This window comes from Salvelinus alpinus, chromosome 29 (genome assembly GCF_045679555.1).
Source record: "Salvelinus alpinus chromosome 29, SLU_Salpinus.1, whole genome shotgun sequence".
NCBI classification, from domain to species: domain Eukaryota; kingdom Metazoa; phylum Chordata; class Actinopteri; order Salmoniformes; family Salmonidae; genus Salvelinus; species Salvelinus alpinus.
The window spans coordinates 34,945,371-34,973,306 of NC_092114.1; the positions used below are offsets into that span (position 1 = coordinate 34,945,371).

Sequence of the window (27,936 nt, forward strand, 5' to 3'; positions counted from 1 at the left end):
TCACCCACCAACAAACGGTGTGAACAGCCTACCTTAATATGGTTCTCAATCAGAGGAAACGTAAAACACCTGCCCCTAATTGAGAACCATATCAGGCTAATTAACAATGAACCCAACATAGAAACATATAACATAGAATGCCCACCCAGCTCACGTCCTGACCAACTAAACACATACTAAACAAAGGAACGTGACATATGCACCTGAATGGCATTGTTCAAATAATATTTAGGGCAATTGTACATAATGGATTGTATGGAAAACTAACAACAAAGAAAATGTATGTGCAGGTGAGTTAAAAAGAGGGACTTTACATCAAATCTCCTCATAGTGCGGATATTAATGGTGACATGTGCAAAATCATTTCCCTCGGGGGCCTGTTACCCCGGTACTTTTAAAAATGCCCCTTTTCTAATAACATTTCATGAATACCTAAAAAAGTGTAAATTGTAGCCATTTATTTCCCTTTATAGTTTATTTGCCTAAGCAGTTGTGTAAAGTACGTAAGTAAAAATACTTTAGAGTACAACTTAAGTAGTTTTTTGGGGGTATCTGTACTTTACTTTACTATTTATATTTTTGACTCCTTTGACTTTTACTTCAACACATTCCTAAAGAAAATTATGTACTTTTTACTCCATACATTTTCCCTGACACCCAAAAGAACTCGTTACATTTTGAATGCTTAGCAGGACAGAAAATGGTCCAATTCGCACACTTATTAAGAGAACATCCCTGGTCATCCCTACTGCCTCTGATCTGGCGCACTCACTAAACACAAAATGCTTTGTTTTTAAAGCCCTGGCTAGGACACACCCCAAGAGGAAAATTGTGCGGTATAAGGAATTTTCATATATAATATAAGGAATTTTCAATTATTTGTACTTTTACTTACGATACTTAAGTATATTTTAGCAACTACATTTACTTTTGATACCTAAGTATATTTAAAACCAAATACTTTTACTCAAGTAGTATTTTACTGGGTGACTTTCACTTTTACTTGAGTCATTTTCTATTAAGGTATCTTTACTTTTACTCAAGTATGAGAATTGAGTACTTTTTCAACCACTGCGCCTAAGCATGATCTTCATCCACATACCGATTTCGTTGCTTTTTTGGGTCAGCAATTAGACATTGTTTTTAGGGGGGGCTAGTTAACCCCTACTAACCAAACATTTGGGGAAATATTATTATTATCATAATCATTAAATAGCTTACCTAAAATATATCATGAGTCTTGTTAAACTAGGTAGAATTGCAAGAAATCAGCTTAAAAACAACATTTAACTAGATCCTCAAATTAAACAAAATCAAGCTGTTGTTCCATTCAAATGTGAAAAGGGGGGCCCTGGGGGGAAATGGTTGGGAACCTCTGCCATACGTAACCTGAAACTGGCAAAAGTGTACCTTAACTATTTAACATACAAATATTAGGAAACATGGACAAAAAAATGTACACTAGAATTGCCTGAATGCAATAAAAATTAATTCAGAAAAAAATTACGAGTCAATGGCGTTACATCATACCAAAGAAAATTACTTTCACATCCGATTTGATTTCTGTCGCCTACATTTTCACAAGAAAATATGCGCACTAAGTCCACCCGACCAGCAGAGTTCCCTGTTGTCAAAACGAGTCAGTCCAGGCATAATGTGACTCTTGTCTATTTCGCTTCTGTGGTAGGCAACCGATGTTATGCTTTTAGGAAACACAAATATCTACTTAGAAGTTTGCCTAGATTATTGATCCTGCATGTCTATGACTTACTCCATCCGGGAAAATAAAGACACCGACACAATATACTTTTTAAAGTTTGTGAGAGATCATAACATCAGGTATGTTTGAAAGCGTTTCTCAAAATGTAGTTATCTGACGCATAGTTTCAGGTCTACTTCTAAGGACACAATGTAGCTTTACTGAAAATTCGTGCTGCATATTACTTTTCATGTTGTATTTTATACTGTATGTGATGATATCAATAGTCTTCTACTGAGGAAGGCAACAGTGTGCTTGGTTTCCGGGGCGTGACTTTTGTTGGGACAGAATAACTTCTTTTAGACTTTTAAACGTAATCAAATTTGCCTTTTGAAAAGATTTTCAACCTAATAGTGTTACTATCATTATGCTATTTTATTTGCATGCGTTAAAGTAACAACCTAGGCGAATGTTGACATTATTAAGTCATTTATTACAAGTTAACAATTTAGAAGTCTTATCTTTTCAAGATTGATCAGTGATGAGAACGATATAGCATACTACTTTTAAATAATTAAAATACACCCTACAATAGAATATAGATTATTAATAGAATAATCACGTTTTGCTGGCTCCCAATTAGATTCTGATTATATTTTATTATTTATAACATTTCAGACATGGTGCTGCTCATCTTCCTCATAAATCGGTCCTTATGTAGGATACCTGATAAAAATTGAAGGCAAGTCGACGCCATGGGCAACCAAGACAACTTGGAAGATGTGTTTGTAGCTGTCGTTCGTCCAAAGAACCATGTTAGTTTGAGCTCTAAGGAATATCGGGCTAAAGCCTATGAGGTAAGACTACATACAGTACCTTTCATAAGATACAGTAGTGATTAGCGACCATTCAACACCTAGCATCTGAAGGTTAGGATCTCTTTACATAACAGCAAGGGGTTGGACTGAGAGTCGTAGGGTGCTGTGTTTGAGTCCCGGTCTGGGCTACTCCCTGGATTTGTTATGTTGGTGTCAGAAGTGGGATACACATTATTTTGTATACATGCTTAAGTATCCCTGCGAGTAGCAGACTATGGTTACAGCAAAGTGGCAACGCCTTTATTAATACATTTAGTGTAAGGAGGCTCAGTTCTGGAAAGCTCCCTGGAAATGCAGTTCTAGTTTTTGCCATATTACCATATCATCCACCCCAAGTCTTCTGCAATATAATTTTACTTTAACCCAAATATTGTTAATGGCAAATCGCTATTATTTAGCTTATGGTTTGATTTCATAAATGTTATTCTAGTTAAGTTTATCTCCACCAGTGACATCATGTGTAACTCTGTTATTACCCCTCCTTTAGATCCTGTTGATAGAAGTTCCTTTGGAAGGAAAAGAGAAGAAACGGAAGAAGGTCTTACTGGCGACCAAAATCCAAGCCAATGGGGACACAGCCAGATCCATTTTGGATTATGTAGAAGAAATGACTAAACCCATATCTAACAACAAGGGTTTTATTGGTAAATAAATATATCTTAGTTGCTTTTCTGTAATTATGGTGGCTTTCCAGTTTTGGATGTGAATCATTTGTTAATATAAATGTTCTATGAAGAGTAGAAAGACATTTCAAATAACAAATTGTGTCAAAGCACTAATCCCTCTTATGCTGTTGCTCATCACAGGAAAGCGTGTGGTGCACATGAAGAAATTCCATCTTGATGGTGACAATGAAGGAAAAGAGGTCTCCCTCTTTTTTGTGCCAATTAATGTCAAAGGTAGAACTTGACACCAACTTGTCAGCACATAAATAATTTGGTTTACAATAACTTATAAATGTGTTATAAATGATTAGAAATGTTATAAATGGGGGCCTCCCGAGTGGCGCAGCGTTCTAAGGCACTACTTGGCTCATCATGCTCTAGTGTCTCCTTGTGGCAGGCCGGGGGCCTGCAGGCTGACTTCAGTCGTCAGTGGAACGGTGTTTCCTCCGACACATTGGTTCGGCTGGCTTTCGGGTTAAGCAGGCGGATGTTAAGGAGTGCAATTTGGCGGGTCATGTTTCGGAGGACGCATGACTCAACCTTTGCCTCTCTCCCAAGCCCATTGGGGAGTTGCAGTGATGAGACAAGATCTTAATTGGATCGCAATTGGATATCATGAAATTGGGGTGAAAAAGAGGGTAAAATCCCTTAATAAAAATAAGTGAAAAAGGAGGTAGATAATAAACAATGCTAATACTGAGCTATAGTATAGTGCCTTTAGAAAGTATTCAAACCCTTAATTTATTCAACATTTTGTTGTGTTACAGCTTGAATTCAAAATGGAGTAAATATAGATTTTTTTCACACACAATACTCCATCCATAATGACAGTGAAAATATGTTTTTAGATTTTTAGCAAATTTATTGAAAATGAAATACAGAAATCTCTCTTTTACGTAAGTATTCACACCTTTAGTCAATACTTTGTAGAAGCACCTTTGGCAGGGTTTACAGCTGTGAGTCTTTCTGGGTATGTCACTAAGCGCTTTCCACACCAGGATTGTGCAACATTTGCCCATTATTCTTTTCAAAATTCTTCAAGCTTTGTTGAATTAGTTGTTGATCATTGCTAGACAACCATTTTCAGGTCTTGCCATAGATTTAAGTTCAACCTGTAACTCGGCCACTCAGGAACATTCACTGTATTCTTGTTAAGCAACTTCAGTGTATATTTGGCTTTGTGTTTTAAGTTATTGTCCTGCTGAAAGGTAAATTCATCTCCCAGTGTCTGGTGAAAAGCAGACTGAACCAGGTTTTCCTCTAGGATTTTGCGTGTTCTTAGCTCCATTCTGTTTCTTTTTTTATCCTGAAACTCCCCAGCCCTTAATGGTTACAAGCATACCGCATACCCATAACATGATGCAGCCACCACTATGCTTGAAAATATGGAGAGTGGTACTTTGTAATGTGTTGTATTGGATTTGCCCCAAACATAACGCTTTGTATATGCTGTTCATTGACTACATCTCAGCGTTCAACACCATAGTGCCCACGAAGCGTATCACTAAGCTATGGACCCTGGGACTAAACACCTCCCTCTGCAACTGGATCCTGGACTTCCTGACTGGCCGCCCCCAGGTGGTAAGGGTAGGCAACAACATGTCTGCCACGCTGATCCTCTGCCACACCTCAACACTGTACTCCCACGACTGTGTGGCCAAACACGAATCCCACACCATCATTAAGTTTGCTGACGACACAACAGTGGTAGGCCTGATCACCGACAACGATGAGACAGCCTATAGGGAGAAGGTCAGAGAACTGGCAGTGTGGTGCCAGGACAACAACCTCTCCCTCAATGGGAGCAAGACAAAGGAGCTGATCGTGGACTACAGGAAAAGGCGGGCCGAACAGGCCCCCATTAACATCAACGGGGCTGTAGTGGAGCGGGTTCGAGAGTTTCAAGTTCCTTGGTGTCCACATCACCAACGATCTATCATGGTCCAAACACCAAGACAGTCGTGAAGAGGGCACAACAAAACCTTTTCCTCCTCAGGAGACTGAAAAGATTTGGCATGGGTCCCCAGATCTTCAAAAAGTTCTACAGCTGCACCATCGAGAGCATCTTGACCGGTTGCATCACCGTCTGGTATGGCAACTGCTCGGCATCTGACCATAAGGCGCTACAGAGGGTAGTGCGTATGGTCCAGTACATCACTGGGGCCAAGCTTCCTGCCATCCAGGACCTATATACTAGGCAGTGTCCGAGGAAAGCGCTAAAAATTGTCAGAGACTCCAGTCACCCAAGTCATAGACTGTTTTCTCTGCTACCGCACGGCAAGCGGTACCGGAGCGCCAAGTCTAGGACCAAAAGGCTCCTTAACAGCTTCTACCCCCAAGCCACAAGACTGCTGAACAATTAATCAAATGGCCACCGGACTATTACATTGACCCCCCCCCCCTCCATTTGTTTTGTATACTGCTGCTACTCGCTGTTTATCATCTATGCATAGTCACTTCACCCCTACCTACATGTACAAATGACCTCTAACCTGTACCCCCGCACACTGGCTCGGTACCCCCTATATATAGCCTCGTTTTTGTTATGTTACTTTTTATTATCTTTTACATTAGTTTATTTGGTAAATATTTTCTTAACTCTTCTTGAACTGCACTGTTGGTGCCATTTCACGGTAAGGGCGGCAGGTAGCCTAGTGGTTAGAGCATTGGATTAGTAACCGAAAATGTTGCAAGATCGAATCCCGAGCTGACAAGGTAAAAATCTGTCGTTCTGCCCCTGAACAAGGCAGTTAACACACTGTTCCTAGGCTGTCATTGAAAATAAGAATTTGTTCTTAACTGACTTGACTAGTTAAACAAAGGTAAAAAAATTATTAAATTAAAAAAGGTCTACACTTGTATTCGGCACGTGACAAAAAATGTATTACTTTAGTGCCTTGTTGCAAACAGGATAGATGTTTTTAAATATGTTATTCTGCACATGCTTCCTTTTTTCACTCTGTCAATTAGGTTAGTAGGGTTTGAACACTTATTCACTTATTTTGTAAAAAAAAACAAAAAAAAACATAATTCCACTGACTTTATGGGGTATTGTGTGTAGGCGAGTAACAACAAAACTCTATTTCATCTATTTTAAATTCAGTCTGTAAAACAACAAAATGTGTAAAAAGTGAAGGGGTGTGAAAACTTTCTTAAGGCACTGTGTACTTAAAAAAAAAGATATGACTTGTATAGTAATACAATTGCTCAGAGGAAGAGATTTTGTTTAACAAGAAATATAGTGGTCAAAATGATTGGATCCCCTGTTGTCAAAACTCACTCTCCCCTTGCGAGGATAACGACACCTTGAGCCTTTTTCTAGAATGTTTTATGAGATTGGAGAACACATTGGGAGGGATCTTGGACCATTCCTCCAGTCAGAATATTTCCAGATCCTTGATATCCTTCGTCTGCAGTTATAGAATGCCCTCTTCAATTCAAATCAAAACAGGGGATCCAATATTTGTTTTTATTACTTGTTAAACAAAATGTCTTTATCTGAGCAATTGTATTACTATAGTTTATTACCATATACTTTTTTTTTTTTTTTTTTGAGCATACAATATAGCTCAGTATTTGTATTACCGGTATTTCTTTTAGTCTTTTTTGCTGATCTTTATCAAGGGATACAATAATTCCTGACCCCATTGTAAGTGTTAGTACACTTGTGTCTGGGGTACTTTTTAAAGCATTCCTTAGAATAATTCCTTAATAATATAGTTTAGCTAACAATGTTTTCTTTATTATTGTGTGCTGCTTATTGGTCTTTCGGAACAGATAATAGCAAGCCTATCTACAACCCTGGGAGCCCAAGTTTTTACTGCCTCCAGGATATCATGCGTGTGTGTAGCGAGACCAGCACTCATTTCTCCTCCATCACCTCAAAGATGCTCCTGGCCTTGGACAAGTAAGTTTTTGTCTATGATTTCATATTGAAGTAATTTAGCAGGCGCTCTGATCCACAGTTTTTTTCTGTGTATCAGAGAGCTTAAAACCAGTGTATATGGTAGCTTCACTTACTCTACCATCGTCATGGCTGTTGTATTCATGCCACTTCGGGGGCGGTAGGTAGCCCAGAGGTTAGAGGTGGACCGGTAACAGAAAGGTTGTTGATTTAATTCCCGGGCCGGACGATGAACATAGTGGAGAACTAGACTGGTTACTGGAGGGCTGCTGGTTTCAGATCATTACTACTATCCACTGCTGTTGTGCCTTTGAGCAAGGCACTTAACCTCACAGCACTGCGACTGTCGTTGTGCTTCTTCCAGCCTCTCGTGACTGTATGTATGTGTGGTGTCTGGGGGTTGGGATTGGAAATAACACAAGATATTTAAAACGACTTACAGTGCAGTGAGTGACAGTAGATATTTCACCCACCATAAAGACATTGGTAAACCAAAACGTCACCACTAAACCTTGACCTTTGAACTTGTATCTTGTACCTGCCCTATCCAGGTGGCTGGCAGAGAAGCACACCATGCCTCACGCCATTGCAGCTCTGTTCCGGCCCGCACCGGTGGACCGAGTCAAGACCAACGTGAGTAACCCTGCATATACCAGCGAGGGCAAACCCAGTGATGGGGATTTGCACATGGGCTACACCGCCTTGGAGATCAAGAGCAAGATGCTGTCACTGGAGAAGGCCGACATGTGCATTCAAAACCCTCTCTACGGCTCAGACCTGCAGTATACCAACCGGGTGAGAGCCCAGATACCGTTTTTTCCAATTCCTACCCTCTCCCGAGGGACGGTTTACAAGACAGTTCACATTTTTGTTTTAGCCCTGCACGGACACACTTTTATTTAAACAGAAATACTGTGTATCTTAATCAAAATATGTGACGATAAACTAAAGTGTTTACGTATCCTCTCTATTTTTGCAATTTCTAGGTGGACAAAGTTATCATCAACCCTTACTTTGGCCTTGGTGCTCCGGATTACTCTAAAATCCAGATCCCTACGAGAGAAAAGTGGCAGCACGGCTCTAACAATATGACGGAGGAAAAGTGAGTGTGCCTCCCAAAATGTAACTTCAAAACAACTTAATGAATTCTCCAGACCTGGGTTCAAATACTATTTTTTCCCCTTCAAATAGTTTGAGCCTGTCTGGAGTGCCAAATAGGTGACATTTGCACATTTGGGACTATTCCATCAGTTCCATTGAGCCAGGCAACCTGTCTGGCAGTTTGGGCCTTTTCAAATGCCTCATGACATTGTGAAGTCCAAGTGATTGAACGAGGCCTATTCTCTGTCTCCTCCATAGGGAGCACCAGTGGGTGGATGACTTCCCCCTACACCGCAGTGCCTGTGAAGGTGACACAGAGCTGCTCACAAAGCTCCTGGAAAGTGGCTTCTCAGTCAAACAGCTGGACAGCGACCACTGGGCCCCCATCCACTACGCCTGCTGGTACATCTCATACGAGCAGTGTTTTGTTCTAGCACAGCTGTACACCAAAACAAGTGGCAGGGCTGCCAACTCATCCTAGATTATAAACCAACCTGTAAAATAAAGTAAAAATAAAGTGTTACCCAAATTCCCTAAAGAAAATGAAAGTCTCTAAGGACAACATTTATTCTTTTTTTTATTGTACAGCTAACGTCAAATAAGAGTAAAACTTCTGTGTTGTTTTGAATGTAGGTATGGTAAAGTGGAGGCGACAAAGCTACTGCTGGAGAAGGGAAACTGTAACCCCAACTTGCTGAATGGCCAACTGAGCTCCCTGCTGCACTTTGCAGCTGGAGGGGGCCACTCAGAGATAGTACAGCTTCTGCTCCAGCATCCTGAGATAGACCGGGTAAGACTGAGACAGATGCACTAAAACAGGTTTAGATCCTGGCAGGGGTCTCCGACTCTAGTCCTGAGGAGCTATTAGGTGCATAGGCTTCGATCCTAGCCCTTCAGTAGCACATCTGATTCCCAGGCTGAAGATCATACTTAGTTGATTATTTGAATCAGGTTTGTTTGCGATGTGCTCAGTGGTTAAATTGAGCCAGAGCTGCCCAGAGCCAAACTCCTGCACCTTGGGTGAAGGGGAGAGCCAGGCAGAGCCAAGCTTCTGCACCTCACAGGTCAAAAGACAAAAGTAGGATAAAAGTATGCTAAATCAAGATTAGGGTTAGTGTTGAACATAAGGCTAAGGTAAGGGTTAGATTTATGGTTAAGGGACACAGGTTAGGAGAGCATTTTCGCTAACTCTAACCCTTTCCCTAATGTTAAACACAGTCTCCTAACCTGCTACATGAATTATCCTAACCTGCTGCATAAGTTCTTCTAACCTGCTACGAAAAAGGAACTTTGGTATCAGTGGCATGAAAAGAGTGTTTCCCTTATGGGTAAGGTTATGAATGGAACACTAGTCACTTTAATGTTTACCTATTTTGCATTACTCATCTCATATGTATATACTGTGTTCTATTCTACTGTATCGTAGTCTATGCCGCTCTGACATTGCTCGTTCATATATTTATATATTCTTAATTCCATTACTTTACTTAGATTTTTGTTTATTTGGTATTTGTTGTGAAATTGTTACTCATTACTTATTAGATATTACTGCACTGTCGGAGCTAGAAACACAAGCATTTCGCTACACCCACAATAACATCTGCTAAACACGTGTATGTGACCAATAGCATTTGATTTGTTGACTAGTAGGCTCAGGGTTGAGTCGGGGTGTGGACATGAACCTAGGGTTAGGTTTAAGTTAAGGGTTATGGCTATGGTTAGAGTTGAGCCAGGGTGTCGACATGAAGCTAGGGTTAGGGTTGAGCCAGGGTATGGACAAGAGGAAAGTGTGGAGAGACAGCAGAAGACAGTGAGCATGGCTTAACCCTAATCGTAACACTTTTAAATTCCCAATTCAACCCCTAAATGTGCTGGAATAAAAACCTGCACACCCAGTAGCTCTCCAAGACCTGAATTGGAGAACCCTGGTTGAATCCAGTAAATCCTCCATCCTCCACCTATTTGCATTATGACCACATACTTTAGGGTGTGCTGGTACCAGTGGAAGGTCATAGCTTAGGATTTCAATATGTTTCCAGTAGTAAGTAGCAGTAAGAAAGTCACTTTGCTTGCTTGTTTTTATACTCTTATAAGCACATAGAGGATCAGCAAAAGAGATCGCCCCTGCAAATCTGTGAAGAGAACAAGCAAAACGAATGGGAGGAGACAGTGAAACTCCTACAGCAAGCCAATAACAAACCAGTGAGTGTGGAGTGTGTGTGCGTCAGTGTGCGTGTGCGTGACTGTATGCTACTCCAACAGACTTGTCAAAGTCTTATTACCATTAGCAGTTCATGAAACTGTGTGTTCGTTCCGCAGTACGAGAAGGTGCGCATCTACCGCATGGACGGCTCGTACCGCTCGGTGGAGCTGAAGCACGGCAACAACACATCAGTGCAGCAGATCATGGAGGGCATGCGGCTTTCCAAGGACACCCAGCAGTACTTCACCATCTGGATCTGCTCCGAGAACCTCAGTGAGTCAAACATACACAGATCCAAATGGCTGCCCAATATTTGGGCATAGATATTATATTCTTGTATCTGTAGTATCCTATTTCCATGCTACCTGTGCTCATTATACCCTTTGTGTGTGTGTGTGTTTGTGTCTTCCATCAGACCTGCAGCTGAAGCCCTACCACAAGCCCCTGCAGCACCTGCGTATCTGGACAGAGATTGTCACTGACCTCACTGTCCTGGACCCCCAGAGGGAGAACCCACAGCTCTTCCTCCGTAGAGATGTCCGTCTGCCCCTCGACATTGAGAAAAAGGTTTGTAACCAATTTGATTCTGATCAACTTTATTATCCCTTTGGGAAATTCTTCTTGCTGCATCTGTAAAGCAAGGATTTGGGATTTTGAATATTGCTTAGATCAGTGTTTCTCAACTCTGGCTAAGGGGGACCCAGAGGGTGTGCATGAATTTGTTCCAGCCCCGTAATAATACACATGATTAAACTGATCAAGGGTTTGGTGTTCAAGTTCATTCATTTGTTTGTTCATTAATCCATCCACGATTGGCTTGAAACTTCTCCTCCAGATTGAGGACCCCCTGTCCATCCTGATCCTGTTTGATGAAGCCAGACACTGCCTCCTCAAGGGCTTCTTCCCCTCCCCGGACAGCAAGCTGATCACCCTGGCCAGCCTTCTGCTGCAGATCATCTACGGAAACTATGAGAGCAAGAAGCACAAGCAGGGCTTCCTTAAGTAAATATCTTAAATTGGTCCCTGAATTCAATCAATCTAGCATAATACTCTTCTTTAAAACTGGGGAAATCTTGGTATGATATTTGAAGATAAGATACATAAAGCTGTGGTAATATGATATACTATTGACATAACTGTCTGTGTAAATGTTTTGTTTTCAACAGTGAGGAAAACCTGAAATCTATTGTCCCAATATCCAAGGTGAAAAGCAAAGCACATCATTGGACAAGCAAGATTCTTCATGAGTATAAGGTCAGGTTTATTTACATTATTTCGTTTTTGTGAAATAACTTGTATACATTTATATCTGTGGGGTCAAACTCTTAGCCTTACTTCACCTTATTGGCCCCACAGTGCTTCAGTATGAGTGAGGGTGTGAGCAAAGAGATGCACCACCTCCAGAGGCTCTTCCTGCAGAACTGCTGGGACATCCCGACCTATGGTGCCGCCTTCTTCACGGGCCAGGTCTTCACCAAGGCTAGCTCCAGCAACCACAAAGTCATCCGCGTCTTCGCGGGTGTCAACACCAAGGGCATGCACCTCATGAACATGGAGACCAAGGTACCCCGGGGCTATTTGTTGGTTGGGGACAGATTCATATGAATACAGAGAGAACCATGTTTTAACCATGCAGTATACAGAATACATTCTTATTTAGTGGTCACAAAGTAAGCATGGATGTAAATATCTAAGCATATAAATAAGCCTCAAAAGTACCCAGCTTTGTATATTTTGAATGTTTTCATGTTAATGCCCTCTTACTGATACTGTGCATATGTTTTACTGTGTATTTGTAGGTACTTCTTATCAGTCTGGAGTATGGCTCTTTCATGTGGCAGCTAGGGCATGCTGATCAGTACTTTCAGATTCACAGTCTGGAAAATAAGATGAATTTCATTGTGCACACCAAACAGGTAACTATAGGACCTTTCCCAAGTAATTCCAATGGATGTATATCTGTGATTATGTTGAATCAATGTGTTGTAGTCTGGAAAACAGTGCAGATTGTATGATTTATAAGAACATATTTACCATAGCATACAGCTCTAACTCTAGCTGAAGAGTTGAATGTGTGCAATATTACATGAAATTGCTTGTATTCATTTGCTCCTTCTCTTCTTTCCTCAATAGGCTGGCCTTATTGTTAAACTGTTAATGAAGTTGAGTGGACAGATGACTCCGAATGACAGAAGTTTAACAGACAAGTATGCATATGGTTGATTCACTATGTACTCTTTCCCCCATTTGTTTTGCTTTCTTGTATTGTAATTTGCTTTTTTGAGGAAAAAGTATTTTCACCAATTACTTAGTTTTGTATCACAATAGAACAAGACATGTTTCACATTTGGTTTATTTGATATTAAGATTTCTGTTACATTTGACAAATTCTTACATGCTGTAATTTTTATGGTTGTAAATAATGTGTATTTAATTATTAATTTTAATAAAATGAATACTATATGAGTGTAATTCCTTCTGTTTTGAAGAAAATAGCACTGCCCAAATCACTCAATCTTGGGAGCATAATACAATTTTTATCTGTGTGCATTTTGTGGCTAGAAATGGTTTCAGTTCTGAAATGCAAAGAAAAAAGACATTAGGACAAATGAATTCCCTAAACCTTGAAATCAGTGAAAGATAATGAAAATGTGATGTCAGAAATCAGACGGACTGACATTGGTAACATCAGTAACTGCCACATGAGGGAGCTCTGCTCAAATAAATGACTGAACTTGTCCACAGTACGGTCATTTCAAACGGCTTGAACAAGATAACATTGATAAATTTGTATTAAAACGTTTAAAACAATGTGAAATTAATTGAAGTGAGTAATAAGACATTCTGCAAGATTCAGCAACCTTCTAAGCACGAGGGCAGTGGAAACGTCATTGTTTACATTATGTAACCATGATAGTAGCCTGCTGACATCTTCTGTATCACTGAAAGTCAGCTTATATGGAAGTTAATTTATATGGCGATGTTGTGGACAAACCAAAGGTAACATTAAAATGATATGCTTTAAGTTAGTGACATGCGAAATTAGCTCTGCCATCGTGTTTGGAAGCTTGCCAGCCGAGAGCCAGCTTCAGTGCTACATTATAACAATATCTTCACTCAGCAACTGTTGTAACAATTTGTGGAATGAGACAGGTACAATGTACCATTACTGTAACATTCACAAACAACAGTAGCCATAATTGTAACAGTATGGAAATGACAGATGCACTTTGGGCTCTATAGAGCCCCACTGTGGAGGTGTCATAATACCCATAAAACCTAGGGGTCAAACAGGGAAATGGTTCCAGTCATTTTTCCACCATTCTTTTTTTCCCATAGAGAATTTTAGGAACACTTCAAATAAGGGCTGTGTTTTGTGTAGGCTGACACTGGCATGACGTTTTGATAACCATGTATATCTCTCTCGGACAAGGTGACTTTTATCAATATATTCGGCTCTATTTACTCTCAGATTTCGAAAAAACGAATTAGCATCAAAGTAGACATAATGCAAGACTACAAATCCCTGCAAGCTCCTGCACGTCATTTCTAGCTGACACCTTTGCTAACAGTTATTGTGTCAATTTAAATAACATTTCATTTTTGGGGTGTAAATACAGGTGAATATATTGATAAAAGTCACCTTGTCCTAGAAAGATTTACACGGTCATAAAACGTCACGCCACAGCCCTTATGTTTCTAATATCCCTTATGGGAAAAATGAATGGTGGAAAAACTATTGGAATCATTTCCTTGTTTGACCGCTAGGTTTTATGGGTATTATGACTCATACTGTGGTACTCTATTCCATAGCCATGGGAAGTAGAGGTGCTGTAGCACCCCCTGAAAAATAATAATCTGTAGCGTGGGCAAAGAAATTGCACACCCCGACCTCAAACATCTACCCGCTGCTATGCTCTATTCAATCTGTGCTACAAATGTAAAGGTAATTTCTGATTGAGCAGACATATGCTGTGTTGACCGTGAATGCAGTCTCCGGTAACATTGCCTTTAAATTTCAATCACGCTGTAACGCTGAATTTACGGATTGAATATAGCCCAAAATCTAACCGCTATCTTGTTTCGCAGGGTTAATACAAGTCAGAGATAATGTTGGAAGACATGATTGACCAAAACTCTCTTGGAATTAATTCAGGAAAAACCTGTGAAATTCCTCACTTTATCAAACAATGAGCTAAAAACACTTCCAGAAGAAATAGGAGACTTGAACAATGTGGAATTCTTATCTCTTCAAGGAAACAAATGAACTTCAATACCTTCAGCTGTCCACTCCCTGCACATCCTCAAAGCCCTTGACATCAGTAATAATACAATTGTAAGGCTTCCGGAAGAAATCTGTCAGTTGGAGAATACACACATCTCAATTCAAGCAACAACAAACTCAAACACCTGCCATCTGCATTTGGAGATCTCGCCACCTTGGAAATTCTCAATCTAAATGGCAACCGACTTACCTCTCTACCAGAGTCTTTTGGATGCTTGAAGAATATCACTGTTTTAAATTTGGAGAAAAACAAGCTGTCATACCTTCCACAGATTATATGCCAACTCCCTGAACTCTTTGAGCTCAATCTCTCAGGGAACAAGATAGTGAGTTTACCCAAGCGTTTATCCCTGCTGAAAATACTCAAAGTTCTGTCTCTGAATTCCAACAACCTGACAACTCTGCCTTCAGAACTTTTCTGCTTGACTAACATAGAGGAACTGAATCTGTGTAGAAACCAGTTAACATTGATTCCTGATGATGTGGAGAAATTGAAGGGGCTCAGAGTCTTGCAACTTTGTCACAACAAGATAAAGACACTTCCGGAGAAAATAAGCTCATGCTCAAAACTGCTGCATCTCTGCATCACTGGAAACCTACTAACAAAACTTCCCAGGAGTATTGGGGCTTTGGAACATCTCAGAGAGTTACTGGTGAATAAAAATCAGCTAGAAACACTGCCTCGAGGAATCGGCTCTCTAAAAAATCTCAGTTCTGGAATGCTCAAGGAATCATTTGGTTAATTTCCCCCTCAACATAAGAAATTGCTCTCTGTTGACCTCAGTGGATCTTAGTTTTAACCACCTCCGCACCTTCCCAATGGGTCTGTGCTCTGGACTTTCTCTATGTCAGCTTGACATAAGTAAAAACATTTTATCGAAGTTACCCCACAACATTGGTGGAATCCACACCTTGCAACGCCTGAATCTCAGTGAAAACCGATTCACTGGCGAATTCCCCAAGCATCTCTACCGACTTCACAGGCTAATCCATTTGGATCTGAGCTACAATTAAATTCAGACCATTCCAGAAGGAATCTCCAGCTTGAAAAGAGTACAAGTGCTCGTACTTCAGGGGAATAGGCTTACTGAGTTCCCTCTTGAGTTGCACCATGTTAGGGCAGTACAAGTGCTTGACCTGTCTGATAATCAGATAGGACGAGTTCCATTAGAAATACGAGAACTGAAAGACCTCAACCTTTCCAATAATCAGTCCTTCCTATTTCCTGTGAAAGTGTGTGATCTGAGATCACTTGAAAAGTTGAAAATCTGCCACAGAAGAGGCATCAAGGTAAGCTATAGTGAGCATAAATTAAGATAACTTTTTTTGCGCCAACCATTAGAGCTAAAATACAATTCATTAACATTTTGGACAGATATCAGAGCTAAGGTTTTCCTCAAACGTTTCTCATCATCTGTGTGTCTTCTTGACAGCTAACCACACTGCCAAAGACCTTGTCGAAACTAAGATGTTTGAGAGAACTGGACTTCTGAGACAATGTAGTGCAGCAGATTCCTGAGAGCATCGGAGAGCTGGATCACCTTACTAAGCTGATAGCTATCAAAAACGTTATTATAGTAATTTAGAAGCCTATTTAGTGTACATTCGAAGGACCTGTTATTATGTGAATCATGCATGTCTCCTCACTGATTTTAAAACAACTCCACAATGCTACTTCCTGTAGGGAATCTTCTCCAGTCTTTACCTCCAGATATGGGCCAGCTCCAGTCTCTGAGGCAGTTGGAGCTGGAGGGGAATCCTCTCACCAGACCTCCTAAGCAGATCTGTGACGGACACCAAATATTCCCCATTGGGACAGTACCTCAGCTCTGAAGTCACCTGGAAAAGTGGGGATAATACACAAGCATTCCACAGTACATTTCATATTCAAATTGTATTGTTAAGTACTGTATGCTTGGCAAGTGAGGTAATGTTGCAACTTTGTTATTTTGTTATAGAGCACATCTTACAAAAGGCTTTCCGGTCTCTGGCCAATAACTTGCAGGGCGATGATTTTGATCACTTCTGTGAGAAACTTAAGATACCCACTGAGGAGTTTAAGACCAAAGAGAATAAACGGTATGACTTGAATCATCCAATAAACCTCTAATTTGGCATAGAATTTCAGTGATAGATATTGTTCCTCAATTTCAGGGTCCAATTACAATCAAGGAATTGATAGGAAATGGAATCACTCAATTTGATTACTTTGTGTGTGTAGGGCATCCCAGAAGGAAAAAACCATGCAGGCCCCGACTCTGTGGAGAGACTTATTCCATAGTGACCAGGAGGCATCTGTCATAGCTGACCAACTTGTGAGGACTCTGGTCTTGGCAGGCCTATTCACACTCTCCTCTCAGGTTCAGGCCATCAAGATATATGCCAAAGCCATAAGACTGAATACACTATGCCAAATGTGCTATATGAATAGAGGCGTAGTTCATGGCATTGTGAAGTTGGAAAGTGAGAGGAGTAATTTCTTTTTCATAAATGTACATTTACCAAGTGAATCCATACCAAAGTATTGATTATTGTTTGACCATGAGAATAAATGCAATTGGATATGCATCAACATTGTGTGAAAGTGGTTATTGATGGATTACAAAATCAATTATAATCATTCAAAATCATAACAGTAACCTACACAAACATAGCCTACATCTAGGCATATTGCTTTGTAACGTTCACTGGTATAACAAATTCGATTGAATTTGACACCCTTTAGTGACTACAGTAGCTACATCTATACCTATTCTACGCTGTATGTAGTTCAACCAATGTGATTCTCCTATTGAGGCATTTCGCTTAACTCGGCAGTGACATCATATAGCCAGACATCAGTCCAGGTAGTGATAGCCAACCAGAGTGCAGGAAGGCAGCTGCGGAGCGTGGAGTTATTTGAATGACACACAGCGACTAGCAAATGAAATAGCTTTATTTGTCAGGCGGGGGCAAGACTAACTTCACATCTACAGGTAGAGATGCCCAGGAAACAGTAAAATCTGTCACGTATTTTCATTTAGTGCTATAATGACAATGGATGAAACTATGCCTTTGGAATAAAGAGGGATTTTACTGAGCACTGGGGAACACTATTTTCTGCTAATACTGATAGCCGGGGGCCTTCTGGAAAACCGAATTAGATGTTGTAGAAGCGACATCACAACCGGATAACAGATTTGTTGCAAATTCAAGGAGTCTGACGCAGTAGCCTACAATATTTTACAACAATTTGAAAGAAACAACATAAGACGTAACAATGGCTATGCATTTATATCAAGTTAGTAGTATGCTAATAGAAAATACAGTCGGGAAAATGAGTGACAACTTGACATCAGTGGTCCTTGCAGTGTCTGTGATCACCCTAACGTTGGGATATATTTCTAAACTGGTGCTCAAACAGTCACAGTCTTCTTCAGAAGAACACAAGGTATGTACATGATGAATAAATCAATTGAGTTACAGTATATATTACATTATTATTATGTCTGCTACAGTGAATGTTACAGTATCACGGCGCATTCATAGACGATTGCATATTGTCCAAAATCACAAAATCATTTGACTTGTGTATTTTATTTTTGTAACTAAATTAATGTTTTTCTTTTCTCAGAAATACCCACCATACATACCTTCTAGCATTCCATTTCTGGGTCATGCCATAGCATTTGGGAAAAGTCCCATTGAATTTCTGGAGAATGCATATGAAAAGGTAAGAATACAGTACTTCTGTATGTATACTTAATATATTTTAGTGCTCAAAGTGCTACCTATTTTGTTTACAAAATGTGCAGTAATAAATTGCATTCACTTTACAATAACTTATTTCATATAATACAGCTTTTGAATCTCTACCTTACTGGTGTATAGTGCCATGTGAAATTGCCCTTTATAGTAGGTGCTAAAACAAGGTTTATTTTCTTTCTCGTCACAGTATGGGCCTGTTGTCAGCTTTACCATGGTGGGCAAAACCTTTACCTACCTTCTGGGTAGTGAGGCAGCCACACTGATGTTTAACAGCAAGAACGAAGATCTCAATGCAGAGGATGTCTATTCCCGATTGACCACGCCAGTTTTTGGTAAAGGGGTTGCCTACGATGTACCTAACCATGTAAGCGAATAAATACTTACGGAGATACTCCCTTTTGCACTCACAAATGTAGAGAGAATGTTACCACACATAAAGAAGTGTTGACATAGGTTTATGAGATGAAACATAAGACAAACTTATCATAAACTAGGTATTTATTTATCTAATTATGCCGCTCATTTTCTTTTGTAGATCTTCCTGGAACAGAAGAAGATGTTTAAGACAGGACTGAACATCGCCCATTTCAAACAGCACGTTGAAATCATAGAGGAGGAAACGAAGGAGTACTTTTCACGATGGGGAGACAGTGGGGAACAAAGTAAGATGACAGAGCCATTACAATTGCTCTGAGTTTCTACAGTATTCCATGTGGAAAGTAATCCAAATGCCCAGTTCCAAATCGACCCCTAGCCCCTACTGTAGCTACTTCATGTAGACCTAAAAGGATTGAAAAGCCGTAAGCAGAATGACACATTTCCCACTTGGCCTATAAGATGGTAAAGTTAAATTATTAATGCAGTATGCTTATCCTTTCAGACCTATAAGAAGAGCTGACTGGATAGGGACTTGGGTGAAGCACAGTGGACTTTAGGTGTCAGCAGTGTCAACTGTTCAGAAAATGAGCCATTCAACATAATTTCCCATCAACAAGTTCTCTAGTAATACCTCATGTTTTAAAAATCAAATCAAAGTTTATTGGTCGCGGACACAGATTTGCAGATGTTATCGCAGGGGCAGCGAAAGCTTGTGTTTCTAGCTCCAACAGTGCAGTAATACCTAAACAATACACCATAATCAATGTGTTGTAACTACTATAATACAGTTTGAACCTTGCTATCCATTTTAAGATAGTTACTTTTTTATCTGTAAAGGTAGGGTAGCGATATGACATTTAACAGAGAGACACGAATAGAGAGAGTAAGAAGCAAATCAAGTCAACATTTGTTGTCATGTATTGTAGCTATTACGTTGCTCAAGAGAGCAGTGATCTCCCATGCACATACACAGATACTTAACGCGTTGCTAATGACTGCAGCCTTTTGCTTCACACTCTTGATAGAATCTGTTTGCAACGTGTCGCTGTTTATGAATACGCCATAACGCTTGTTTACACGCCATAACATTTGAGCTGTAGCGCAGTCAAAGTTATCCAGTCAGCAATTCTGACCTCTGTTCTCTCTCCCTCACTCATTCACTATTTCCATCTATTTCCATCTTCTTATCTCTTCCGCTCTCTCTCTTTCACACCTTCCTAACGCCCCATCTCTTCTACTCCTCCCTCCCTCAGACCTGTTTGAGGCCCTGTCGGAGCTGATAATCCTGACGGCCAGTGCCTGTCTGCATGGGAAGGAGATCCGCAGCATGTTGGACGAGAAGGTGGCCCAGCTCTACGCAGACCTGGACGGGGGCTTCAGCCACGCTGCCTGGCTACTGCCCGGCTGGCTGCCCCTGCCCAGTTTCCGGTAAGAGAAAGACTTCATTCATACTGTCCTTTCCTCAACCAAGGGTCAATTCAAACGGTTCCACCTTCCGTTTAGTTTTTTTGTTTGACAGACCAAGCTAGACTGAGTTACCAGAACAGTTGCTGGAAACTATGATTCATGAAACTTTATTCATTGTTCTATCCTCAGGTTAGGGTTTTGGGTGATCGACTGAGTTGGACTTAATTATTACTGTATTCATTCTATAATAGCAATATGAGAATATCTTATTTCTATAAGGCAGGAAAAAACAGGTTTTGTCATTTTTGTACAGACGAAGGGACAGAGCACACAAGGAGATCAAGAACATCTTCTACAAGGTCACCCAGAAACGCAGAAGCTCTGGAGAGAAAGTGGACGATATGCTGCAGACCCTCATAGATGCCACCTACAAGTAAGACATAAGTGGAACAGATGCCAGTATTACTACATGTGGTACAAGTATATGCTTCCATGCCTCCCAACAGAACTGAAGTGAATGGACATTTGGTTTAAAGGGGTTCTACAACTGTTGTACCATTTCAGACTGATTCAATCCTAACTATTTTTGCCCATTTTAAGAGATGGGCGGCCCCTAAATGATGATGAGATAGCGGGCATGCTGATTGGTCTACTCCTGGCCGGACAGCACACATCTTCCACTACTAGTTCCTGGTTGGGCTTCTTCCTTGGCAAAGATAAGGCCCTACAGGACCGCTGCTATGCTGAACAGAAAACTGCATGTGGAGAAGACTTGCCCCCACTCAACTTTGACCAGGTCAGAATCCATAACTGGCATATTACCAACTGCACGTAAATGGTCATAGACTACACTACAGCTTTGTTGTTGAAAATATTAATTATGTTCTTATACTGCCTTACACGTGTTGACTATATTCACAATCAATTATATTAAATATAGGTACATACATCTTTCTGAATTATTTTGTTGAAACTTATTTAGATCTGTTTATTGACCATATTCTATTTAAACTGGGTAATTTTATATTGTATGTAAGCAACTTCAGTTTAGAACCTTTTTTCTAGACTGCTAAACCACAAGTTCAGCTATTCATTTGGACAGTTTTTATCATTTAAATATTTGACATGGTCTTTACTTACCTGTTCTCTTGTTCATACATCAGCTGAAGGACCTGACTTTGTTGGACCGCTGTTTGAAAGAGACCCTCCGACTCCGTCCACCCATCATGACCATGATGAGAATGGCACGCTCTCCTCAGGTAAGCTCAATATCATTATTGGTTGCGCGGTTAACGAATACCCATGAAGTCATTCCTTCTGTCAAGAGATTTTACAAATCCATTAGAATAGCAGTTAATTGAAAAAAAACGTTTTAGACACTGAATTTAACAGAGAGAAATGGGAATAATGTAAATTGTCCATATATTTATTTATTTACATTGAAATGGAGCCCCAACCCAGCTAAATGCATGTGTGTACAATAGGTGAGTGAGTGACTATTGACCAACCCTGACCCTTTGCTTCAATCCACTCCCAGACTGTAGCAGGCTACACCATCCCAGCTGGCCACCAGGTGTGTGTGTCCCCGACAGTCAACCACCGTCTGCAGGACACCTGGACAGAGAGGATGGAGTTTAGGCCTGACCGCTACCTTAACGACAACCCTGCTGCAGGGGAGAAATTTGCCTATGTGCCCTTTGGTGCAGGTAAGAATATTTAGTAGTTTTTTCATCCCTATTAATAGCATCTTATACGTGAGGTGATCTGCCGTCTTTAAGAGGAAACAGAAGTGTCAGAAGCATGTACACAATGGTAGGGGAAACATCTTTCATGCAGTATGCATTTTGATTTGTAAAATTTTGTCAGTAGGTGGGGCTCTTGCTCAATATATGAAAATATGAACTTTACTCCTATTCCAAGCTGTCTCATGCCACAAAGTTTCAGATTTTACCCTCATTTCCATGACAAAAAAACAAAAACACTGATGTTCACTGTCTTCTAGGCCGTCACCGCTGCATCGGAGAGAACTTTGCCTACGTTCAGATCAAGACCATCTGGTCTACCATGCTGCGCCTTTACGAGTTCAACCTGGTCGATGGTTACTTCCCCACAATCAACTACACAACCATGATCCACACCCCGCACAACCCCGTCATCAGATACAAGAGGAGACAACACTAAGAGACACTGAGCGCAAAACACAGCAGCGAAAAGAGCAAGGCTTTGTCCAAAATGGTTTCCTATTCTATATTGTACTACTTTTGACCATAGCCTCATAGGGCTGGCTCCCTCATAAGGCTCTGGCCAAAAGTAGTGCACTATATAGGAAATAGGGAGCCATTTCAGATTTGCCCCAACAAACAACCTTACCTTTAACGGTTTTATTTAGAGAACATTCTTGTACTTGCATTTAGGAACTGTTCAAATTAACGCAAAGAGTTCTGTCTGAAAATCTAATTCACTTTACTTTTTGTTGCCCCCACCTTATGTTTGCTGTGTTTTTATTTGCTAGAATGTATTGTAAGCCACAGGAGGCTGGTGAGGGGAGGACGGCTCATAGTAATGGCTGGAATGGAGTAGAATGGAATAGTGACAAACACATGGAAACCACTTGTTTGATGTGATACCATTCCACTTGTTCAGTTCCAGCCATTACTATGAGCCCGTCCTCTGATTTAAAGGGACACTAGCCACCACCGATGTAAGCCTAAACTGAATCAGTTCGTTCATTCATCAAAAGCTCATCTTTTGTAGCCTGATCCCAGATATAGTCCAACTACTATAGGATTTGGCTATACAACACAAACAGATCTGGAACCAGGCCTCAGCTTTTGGCCATTCTATTTCAAAATGTCATGGTAAAGCATATAGCTTTCAAGCTTCCACTGTCTGAAAGGTGATATGGAGTCCACTGTGTAGGAGTGACAATACTACTGTAAGAATGAATATTACTGGAGTAAAAAGCACTTAAGCACTGCCTTTTCTAGAGCTATGAGAAATATTAAAACCACTGATCCTTATCCATTGCTTCATAGAGATCAGTGATCAAACCGACCATCACTGACTTTGTATGTACTGTCCAGTCATAATTGTACAAAGATAGAGGACCTGGGCTGGGTCAAACAAAGAACAAGGACTTTAAACGGGGAGGGACAACCTGCACTTGCTTAACAAGAGACACATTTTCTGTTGTGTGCCCTAATAAACACGACTTGGCGTATCGAGTGGGAATGTTGGGAGGTCATAGTGTAGTTTGACCAATGTAGTGCCTTGATGGAAAATTATCACTCCATTTTATTTAGATTGATTTTACTGTTTGAAGCCTAATTTTGTGAACATTTGCACCTTTTAAATAAAAATTATATCTGAGATGATGCCATGTGAATTCCAGGAGGCGAAATCTCATGTCCAATTTGTCTTCACACCATAATTGCATTGACCGTACATTTCCCCCATACCAGATTCACATTTTAGCTGAAGTTTTATTTTGTTTTACAACAGTTAGAACTAATTACATGTGTACTTGTAAAATCTGATTGTGTGTCAGTGATGCTGAATTGAAAAAACAGTGCGACCACATATTTCAAGTGTTAAAATGCATCTTTAATTAAATTTTTAACAAAATACCCAGAAAATTCAAAGCTCCTACCTTTACAAAAATATGTCTTCTACAAATTGTAGTCTGTCCAAACAACCATTCTAATAAAACACAGTGTAGTGTATATAGATCCTGTAGCAGCCTCCTCAACAGTAAAGTCAAACATTCTCCACGTCAAGAGTTCTCCTAATTCCCGTCTTGGAGAGCTACTGGGCGTGCCAGCCCGGCACTAACAACAATTTCCAATAAATCAACCAATCATGGTCTTCCGTTTAAGAAACCACGGTTACTTTAAATCAGGTGTGTTAGAGCTGGGCCGGAGCAAAGACCTGCACACCCACCCGGTACGTCTCCAGGACTGGAGTTTTCCGGCGAAGCCTGCTCTACATATTCTTCCACCCACACAAAGTAACATACACAGTATAAATTAAGTTAATCAATGTTTTTTGTTTAAATTAGCATTCCACAAATATACATTTAACGTGATTGTGTTTATCCACAACAAAGAGGCAGACCAAAGTTTACAAACATAGAAGCTGTTTCAAGTGCTGGCGACAAAAAGCCTGATTATAAGATGTCCACACACAAAAAATTGTTTTTGGTCCCCACGTAATATATATACTGTACACAGCAGAATGATACAAAATACCAAAGCTCAGCACAAGAAAAGGCAACAGTTTCTTCAAGACAGTTTCAATGTAAATTATAGACTTCTATCTTCTTATTCCAAAGTGCAATTGAGCATATGAAGAAGAACCTAGGAAGGGAAAAATGAAGTTGTTTAGATCCCAAGACTTAACTCTTGACAAGAACATTGGAAGCATCATCTGCACATATTTTGTGGAGTGATTGAATGAGGGCAATTTCTGTTTATGGCATGACATTATTTAACTCTAGATCGTATGAGGTAGTATGGTTGGAAGTGTGTGTGTGTTACCTGATTGCACGCTCCCCAGTCTCCTCTGCAGGGCCTCCAGTCTGGAGATGTAGTCGGTGAGCGCTCGGTCAGGGTCGTAGTTCTGGAGGTGAGAGCAGGTCAGAGGGTCCCCAGCCATGTGGAACCTGTGTTGTGCAGAGGAAAGGGCGGAACTGGGGGAGTCTCGTCCAGTGCGCCCCCTGCTGGCCCCTCTGATTTCCCCGTACACCTCCACACTGCCTGCTGGATGCAGGTAGGGTGAGTCTGTCCTCACCTCGATACCTGAAGAGGAAGAGAAACAGTTCAGTCCTCTGTGTGGTTTTTCTCTCACAAAACCGGATCAATGAGTCAGCAGGACAACTTTGAAAACCAATGAAAAGGTAATTATTAATTTTCTGCTTTTGTTTGAACATGGCACTTTAGAATATTCAGGTTATTTATTTAGGTTAGCTAGCCGTGTGGACCACCTGACCAATCAGCACTTAATTGATTACAAGTGTGTAAGCCTAGGGTAGCCGAGCTTGTTTCTTTACCATTTAACTCAATAACCAGTTCATTCATTCCCAGTTCATTTTCTTTGTGTTGGGGTTAGTGTGAGGGAGTGTGATTTCCATACCTGGTGACTGTCCCAGACCGTTTCTGTTCACGTTGCCAGATGTTATGGACCTCATCCCCGTAGATTTATGCCATCGCTTGACCAGGAAACGCATTCTGAAAGAACAGAACAGTTTGATTCAAAAAGATGGGATAGAGGACCATTAGAGTACATATATCATAAGTATTAGCTATACCATAGCCTCCTAACAGGTGCAACACCATCCTACCACTTCAGTTCCAATTGTTTACCTGGAGAGGGCGATGGAGACGCGGACAGCCGAGCGGAAGCGCGTCAGCCCTCGGCGGTGCTGCGTCGGGGACTCCAGGCTGCAGTCGGAGGGCCGGCCGCCCATGCGAGCAATAAGCGACAGCGTGGCTTCCTCACACTCCTGGAATCCGCCGAGCAGCAGCAGCAGGTACTTCTTCTGGTAGATGAGGGCCTTGCGGAAACTCTCGGAGCGCAGGTACTTGCCATACATCCTCTGGAGAAGGGGAACAGGAGAGAGAGAGAGGAGTGTTGTAATAGTGTAAGTGTGAGAGTTAAGTGGGTTTTATAGATGTGCAACAATATATTTGCTATTCAACTCTGACAAAGAGTGGAAAAGTGGTCGATTTGTAAGGAGGTGAGTGTTATGGAGAGATGCAGGGCAGCTTTGAGCTCACCTTCAGTGTGGCGTTGTCTGTGTCCGGTCCGGTCATGTCTCTGAGGGACTCTGTCCGGATCTCTCCCCTGAGTCGGGTCACCTCGGCCTGGGCTAGACGCAGGCCCTTCTCCAGCCGGCTCCTCTCCCTGGTCCAGGACTCGCGCTCCGACGAGAACAGAAGGCTGGCCGCCTCCTGCTGCTTGTCCACGCCACCTCTCCTGCTGGACTGGAGGGAGGGATAGAGGTAGAGAGGAGTGATGTTAGGGTGGTGCAAATTAACGCAATGTCTCCACACATTTTTACTTCTCTGCCATTTCTAGGTACTTCTGCAATCCAGTATTGTACTCTGTCCCATCTCTAGAGTCCCACCCTGCCACTGTACCTGTATAGTATTAGACTATTATTGTACTGATCCCAGACCCATCACCAGCCCTGAATTGCATTAGATCTAGTATTGTAACTCACGCTGTCCCCTGATCCCAGACCAGCCTGGCGGTAGCGTCGAAGCTCATCTTCCAGGCGGAGGACCTGGTTGCGCAGATCGTTCTTCTCCTCTGTCAGACGGCTGACGAAGCCAGTGAGCTCAGCATTCTGCCTCAGCAGCCGCTCTGTCAGGGAGCTGGACTGGCCTCCCGCCAGTTGGGCGGTGCTCTGTAGACACAGCAGAGAAGAAATGTCAGTACTCAGTAGCCACTGAAATGGAATAGCTTACTTCTATATGTGCAGGTGTTGGGCAGGGGGATACTATTTAAGTCTGACTAAGACCAATGTTTGTTTCCTGTTGGGTTTTCTATGTGGTTTATGTATATAATGTGTGAGCTGTGCTAAGATATTTTTGTAGGACAATAAACAACAATCTAATCTAAATAGTCTGAAGTGTCATCTCACCTCAGGGACCAAGGGGAGTGCTGGGAACTGCTGCAGCATAGTGATGACCTCATCAATATTGGTCTGCAGCCACGACAGCCCTTCACTGTCCACCTCCGTAGTCAGCCTGTACATACACACATATGGATTCATCCACACAACATCAATCTACACCTGCACATATTGACAGGTTCACCTCAATGAAAAGTTGAACTGATGTATATAACATGTACAAATGTTTTGAGACAAAGTTAAGAAATTGTGAGATACCTGCCAGAGCCCTTGCTGACCATGGTTCGCATCTTGGCTGCGATGAGCTGCAGTTTGCCCAAGACCTTGTCTGAGTGTTTTGGGTTATGGTGGGGGGCGAGGTTGCCCCCTGTCCCAGTGACCTCAAGGAGGGAAGGCGCGCTGGATTCGATAGTAAGCATGTCGCCAGGCTTCTGCTGGAACACCCAGTCTCTGGTCCGGTCGGTGGGAATGCCTCGCCACACAGCCTGCTGCTGGCACAGACACGGTACAGAAAAGTTTCAGCTCAGAAGACACATAGCACAGTAGAGTTTATATAACTTATGACCAACAGACTCTCAAATGGCCATAATTGTGGATTATAATACATTATAATTCTGTTGCTGAGCGTAAAACAGCTCCACCTTAGCTCCACCTCCACATTATTACAAAAGTATGTGGACACCTGCTCGTCGAACATCTCATTCCAAAATCATGGGCATTAATATGTAGTTGGTCCCACCTTTGCAGCCCTAGACCATTATTCCGACTTCACCAAACTTTACAGTTGGCACTATGCATTCGGGCAGGTAGCCTTCTCCTGGCATCCGCCAAACACAGATTAGTCAGATGGTGAAGTGTGATTCATTACTTCAAAGAACGCGTTTCCACTGCTCCAGAGTCCAATGGCGGCGAGCTTTACACCACTCCAGTCGACGCTTGGCATTGCGCATGGTGATCTTAGGCTTGTGTGCAGCTGCTTGGCCCATTTCATGAAGCTCCTGACAAACAGTTATTGTGCTGACGTTGCTTCCAGAG

At 41.4% G+C, this 27,936-nt stretch overlaps 3 protein-coding genes across 14 annotated transcripts in view; 2 read left to right on the forward strand and 1 right to left on the reverse strand.

Annotated features, from left to right (window-relative positions):
- Positions 1-1,626: 1,626 nt before the first annotated feature.
- LOC139558577 (krev interaction trapped protein 1-like) lies at positions 1,627-12,922 on the forward strand. Of its 4 annotated transcripts, XM_071373785.1 has the most exons (17): positions 1,627-1,839; positions 2,378-2,556; positions 3,065-3,221; positions 3,384-3,476; positions 7,020-7,149; positions 7,698-7,941; positions 8,133-8,248; positions 8,506-8,649; positions 8,881-9,037; positions 10,342-10,449; positions 10,567-10,723; positions 10,866-11,017; positions 11,286-11,452; positions 11,617-11,704; positions 11,807-12,013; positions 12,250-12,366; positions 12,584-12,922. In XM_071373785.1, the coding sequence occupies exons 2-17, from the start codon at positions 2,455-2,457 to the stop codon at positions 12,671-12,673; spliced, it is 2,229 nt and encodes a 742-aa protein (XP_071229886.1). In that variant the 5' UTR covers positions 1,627-1,839; positions 2,378-2,454; the 3' UTR covers positions 12,674-12,922. The 4 variants fall into 4 exon arrangements, with proteins under 4 accessions (XP_071229886.1, XP_071229888.1, XP_071229884.1 ...); XM_071373787.1 differs by lacking the exon at positions 10,342-10,449; XM_071373783.1 differs by lacking the exon at positions 12,584-12,922 and having other exon boundaries at positions 12,250-12,512.
- Positions 12,923-17,678: 4,756 nt separating this feature from the next.
- LOC139558579 (lanosterol 14-alpha demethylase-like) lies at positions 17,679-23,660 on the forward strand. Its single transcript, XM_071373798.1, has 10 exons — positions 17,679-18,165; positions 18,349-18,447; positions 18,670-18,846; positions 19,018-19,144; positions 20,114-20,288; positions 20,581-20,700; positions 20,868-21,063; positions 21,431-21,526; positions 21,805-21,973; positions 22,270-23,660. Exons 1-10 carry the CDS (start codon positions 17,995-17,997, stop codon positions 22,446-22,448), a joined length of 1,509 nt encoding a protein of 502 aa, XP_071229899.1. The 5' UTR covers positions 17,679-17,994; the 3' UTR covers positions 22,449-23,660.
- Positions 23,661-23,848: 188 nt separating this feature from the next.
- Positions 23,849-27,936, reverse strand: part of LOC139558578 (A-kinase anchor protein 9-like) — a 139,444-nt gene continuing 135,356 nt past the window's right edge. For all 9 annotated transcript variants that reach the window (XM_071373793.1, XM_071373795.1, XM_071373789.1 and 6 more), the window contains 8 exons: positions 27,160-27,389; positions 26,911-27,016; positions 26,488-26,673; positions 26,042-26,248; positions 25,628-25,860; positions 25,398-25,492; positions 24,803-25,063; positions 23,849-24,622 (listed from right to left, as the gene is read on the reverse strand). In XM_071373793.1, the coding sequence (XP_071229894.1) occupies positions 24,579-24,622; positions 24,803-25,063; positions 25,398-25,492; positions 25,628-25,860; positions 26,042-26,248; positions 26,488-26,673; positions 26,911-27,016; positions 27,160-27,389 (1,362 nt within the window). In that variant the 3' untranslated portion in view covers positions 23,849-24,578. The remainder of the gene's footprint in view (positions 24,623-24,802; positions 25,064-25,397; positions 25,493-25,627; positions 25,861-26,041; positions 26,249-26,487; positions 26,674-26,910; positions 27,017-27,159; positions 27,390-27,936) is intronic.

Excerpts from the sequence above, each read along its gene's own strand:
- LOC139558577 (XM_071373783.1), top strand. The coding sequence starts at position 2,455 with ATGGGCAACCAAGACAACTTGGAAGATGTGTTTGTAGCTGTCGTTCGT. Across the intron at positions 9,038-10,341 it reads AGCATCCTGAGATAGACCGG|CACATAGAGGATCAGCAAAA; the intron begins GTAAGACTGAGA and ends TACTCTTATAAG. Across the intron at positions 12,014-12,249 it reads TCATGAACATGGAGACCAAG|GTACTTCTTATCAGTCTGGA; the intron begins GTACCCCGGGGC and ends GTGTATTTGTAG.
- LOC139558579 (XM_071373798.1), top strand. The coding sequence starts at position 17,995 with ATGGCTATGCATTTATATCAAGTTAGTAGTATGCTAATAGAAAATACA. Across the intron at positions 21,527-21,804 it reads GAATGGCACGCTCTCCTCAG|ACTGTAGCAGGCTACACCAT; the intron begins GTAAGCTCAATA and ends ATCCACTCCCAG. Across the intron at positions 21,974-22,269 it reads CTATGTGCCCTTTGGTGCAG|GCCGTCACCGCTGCATCGGA; the intron begins GTAAGAATATTT and ends ACTGTCTTCTAG.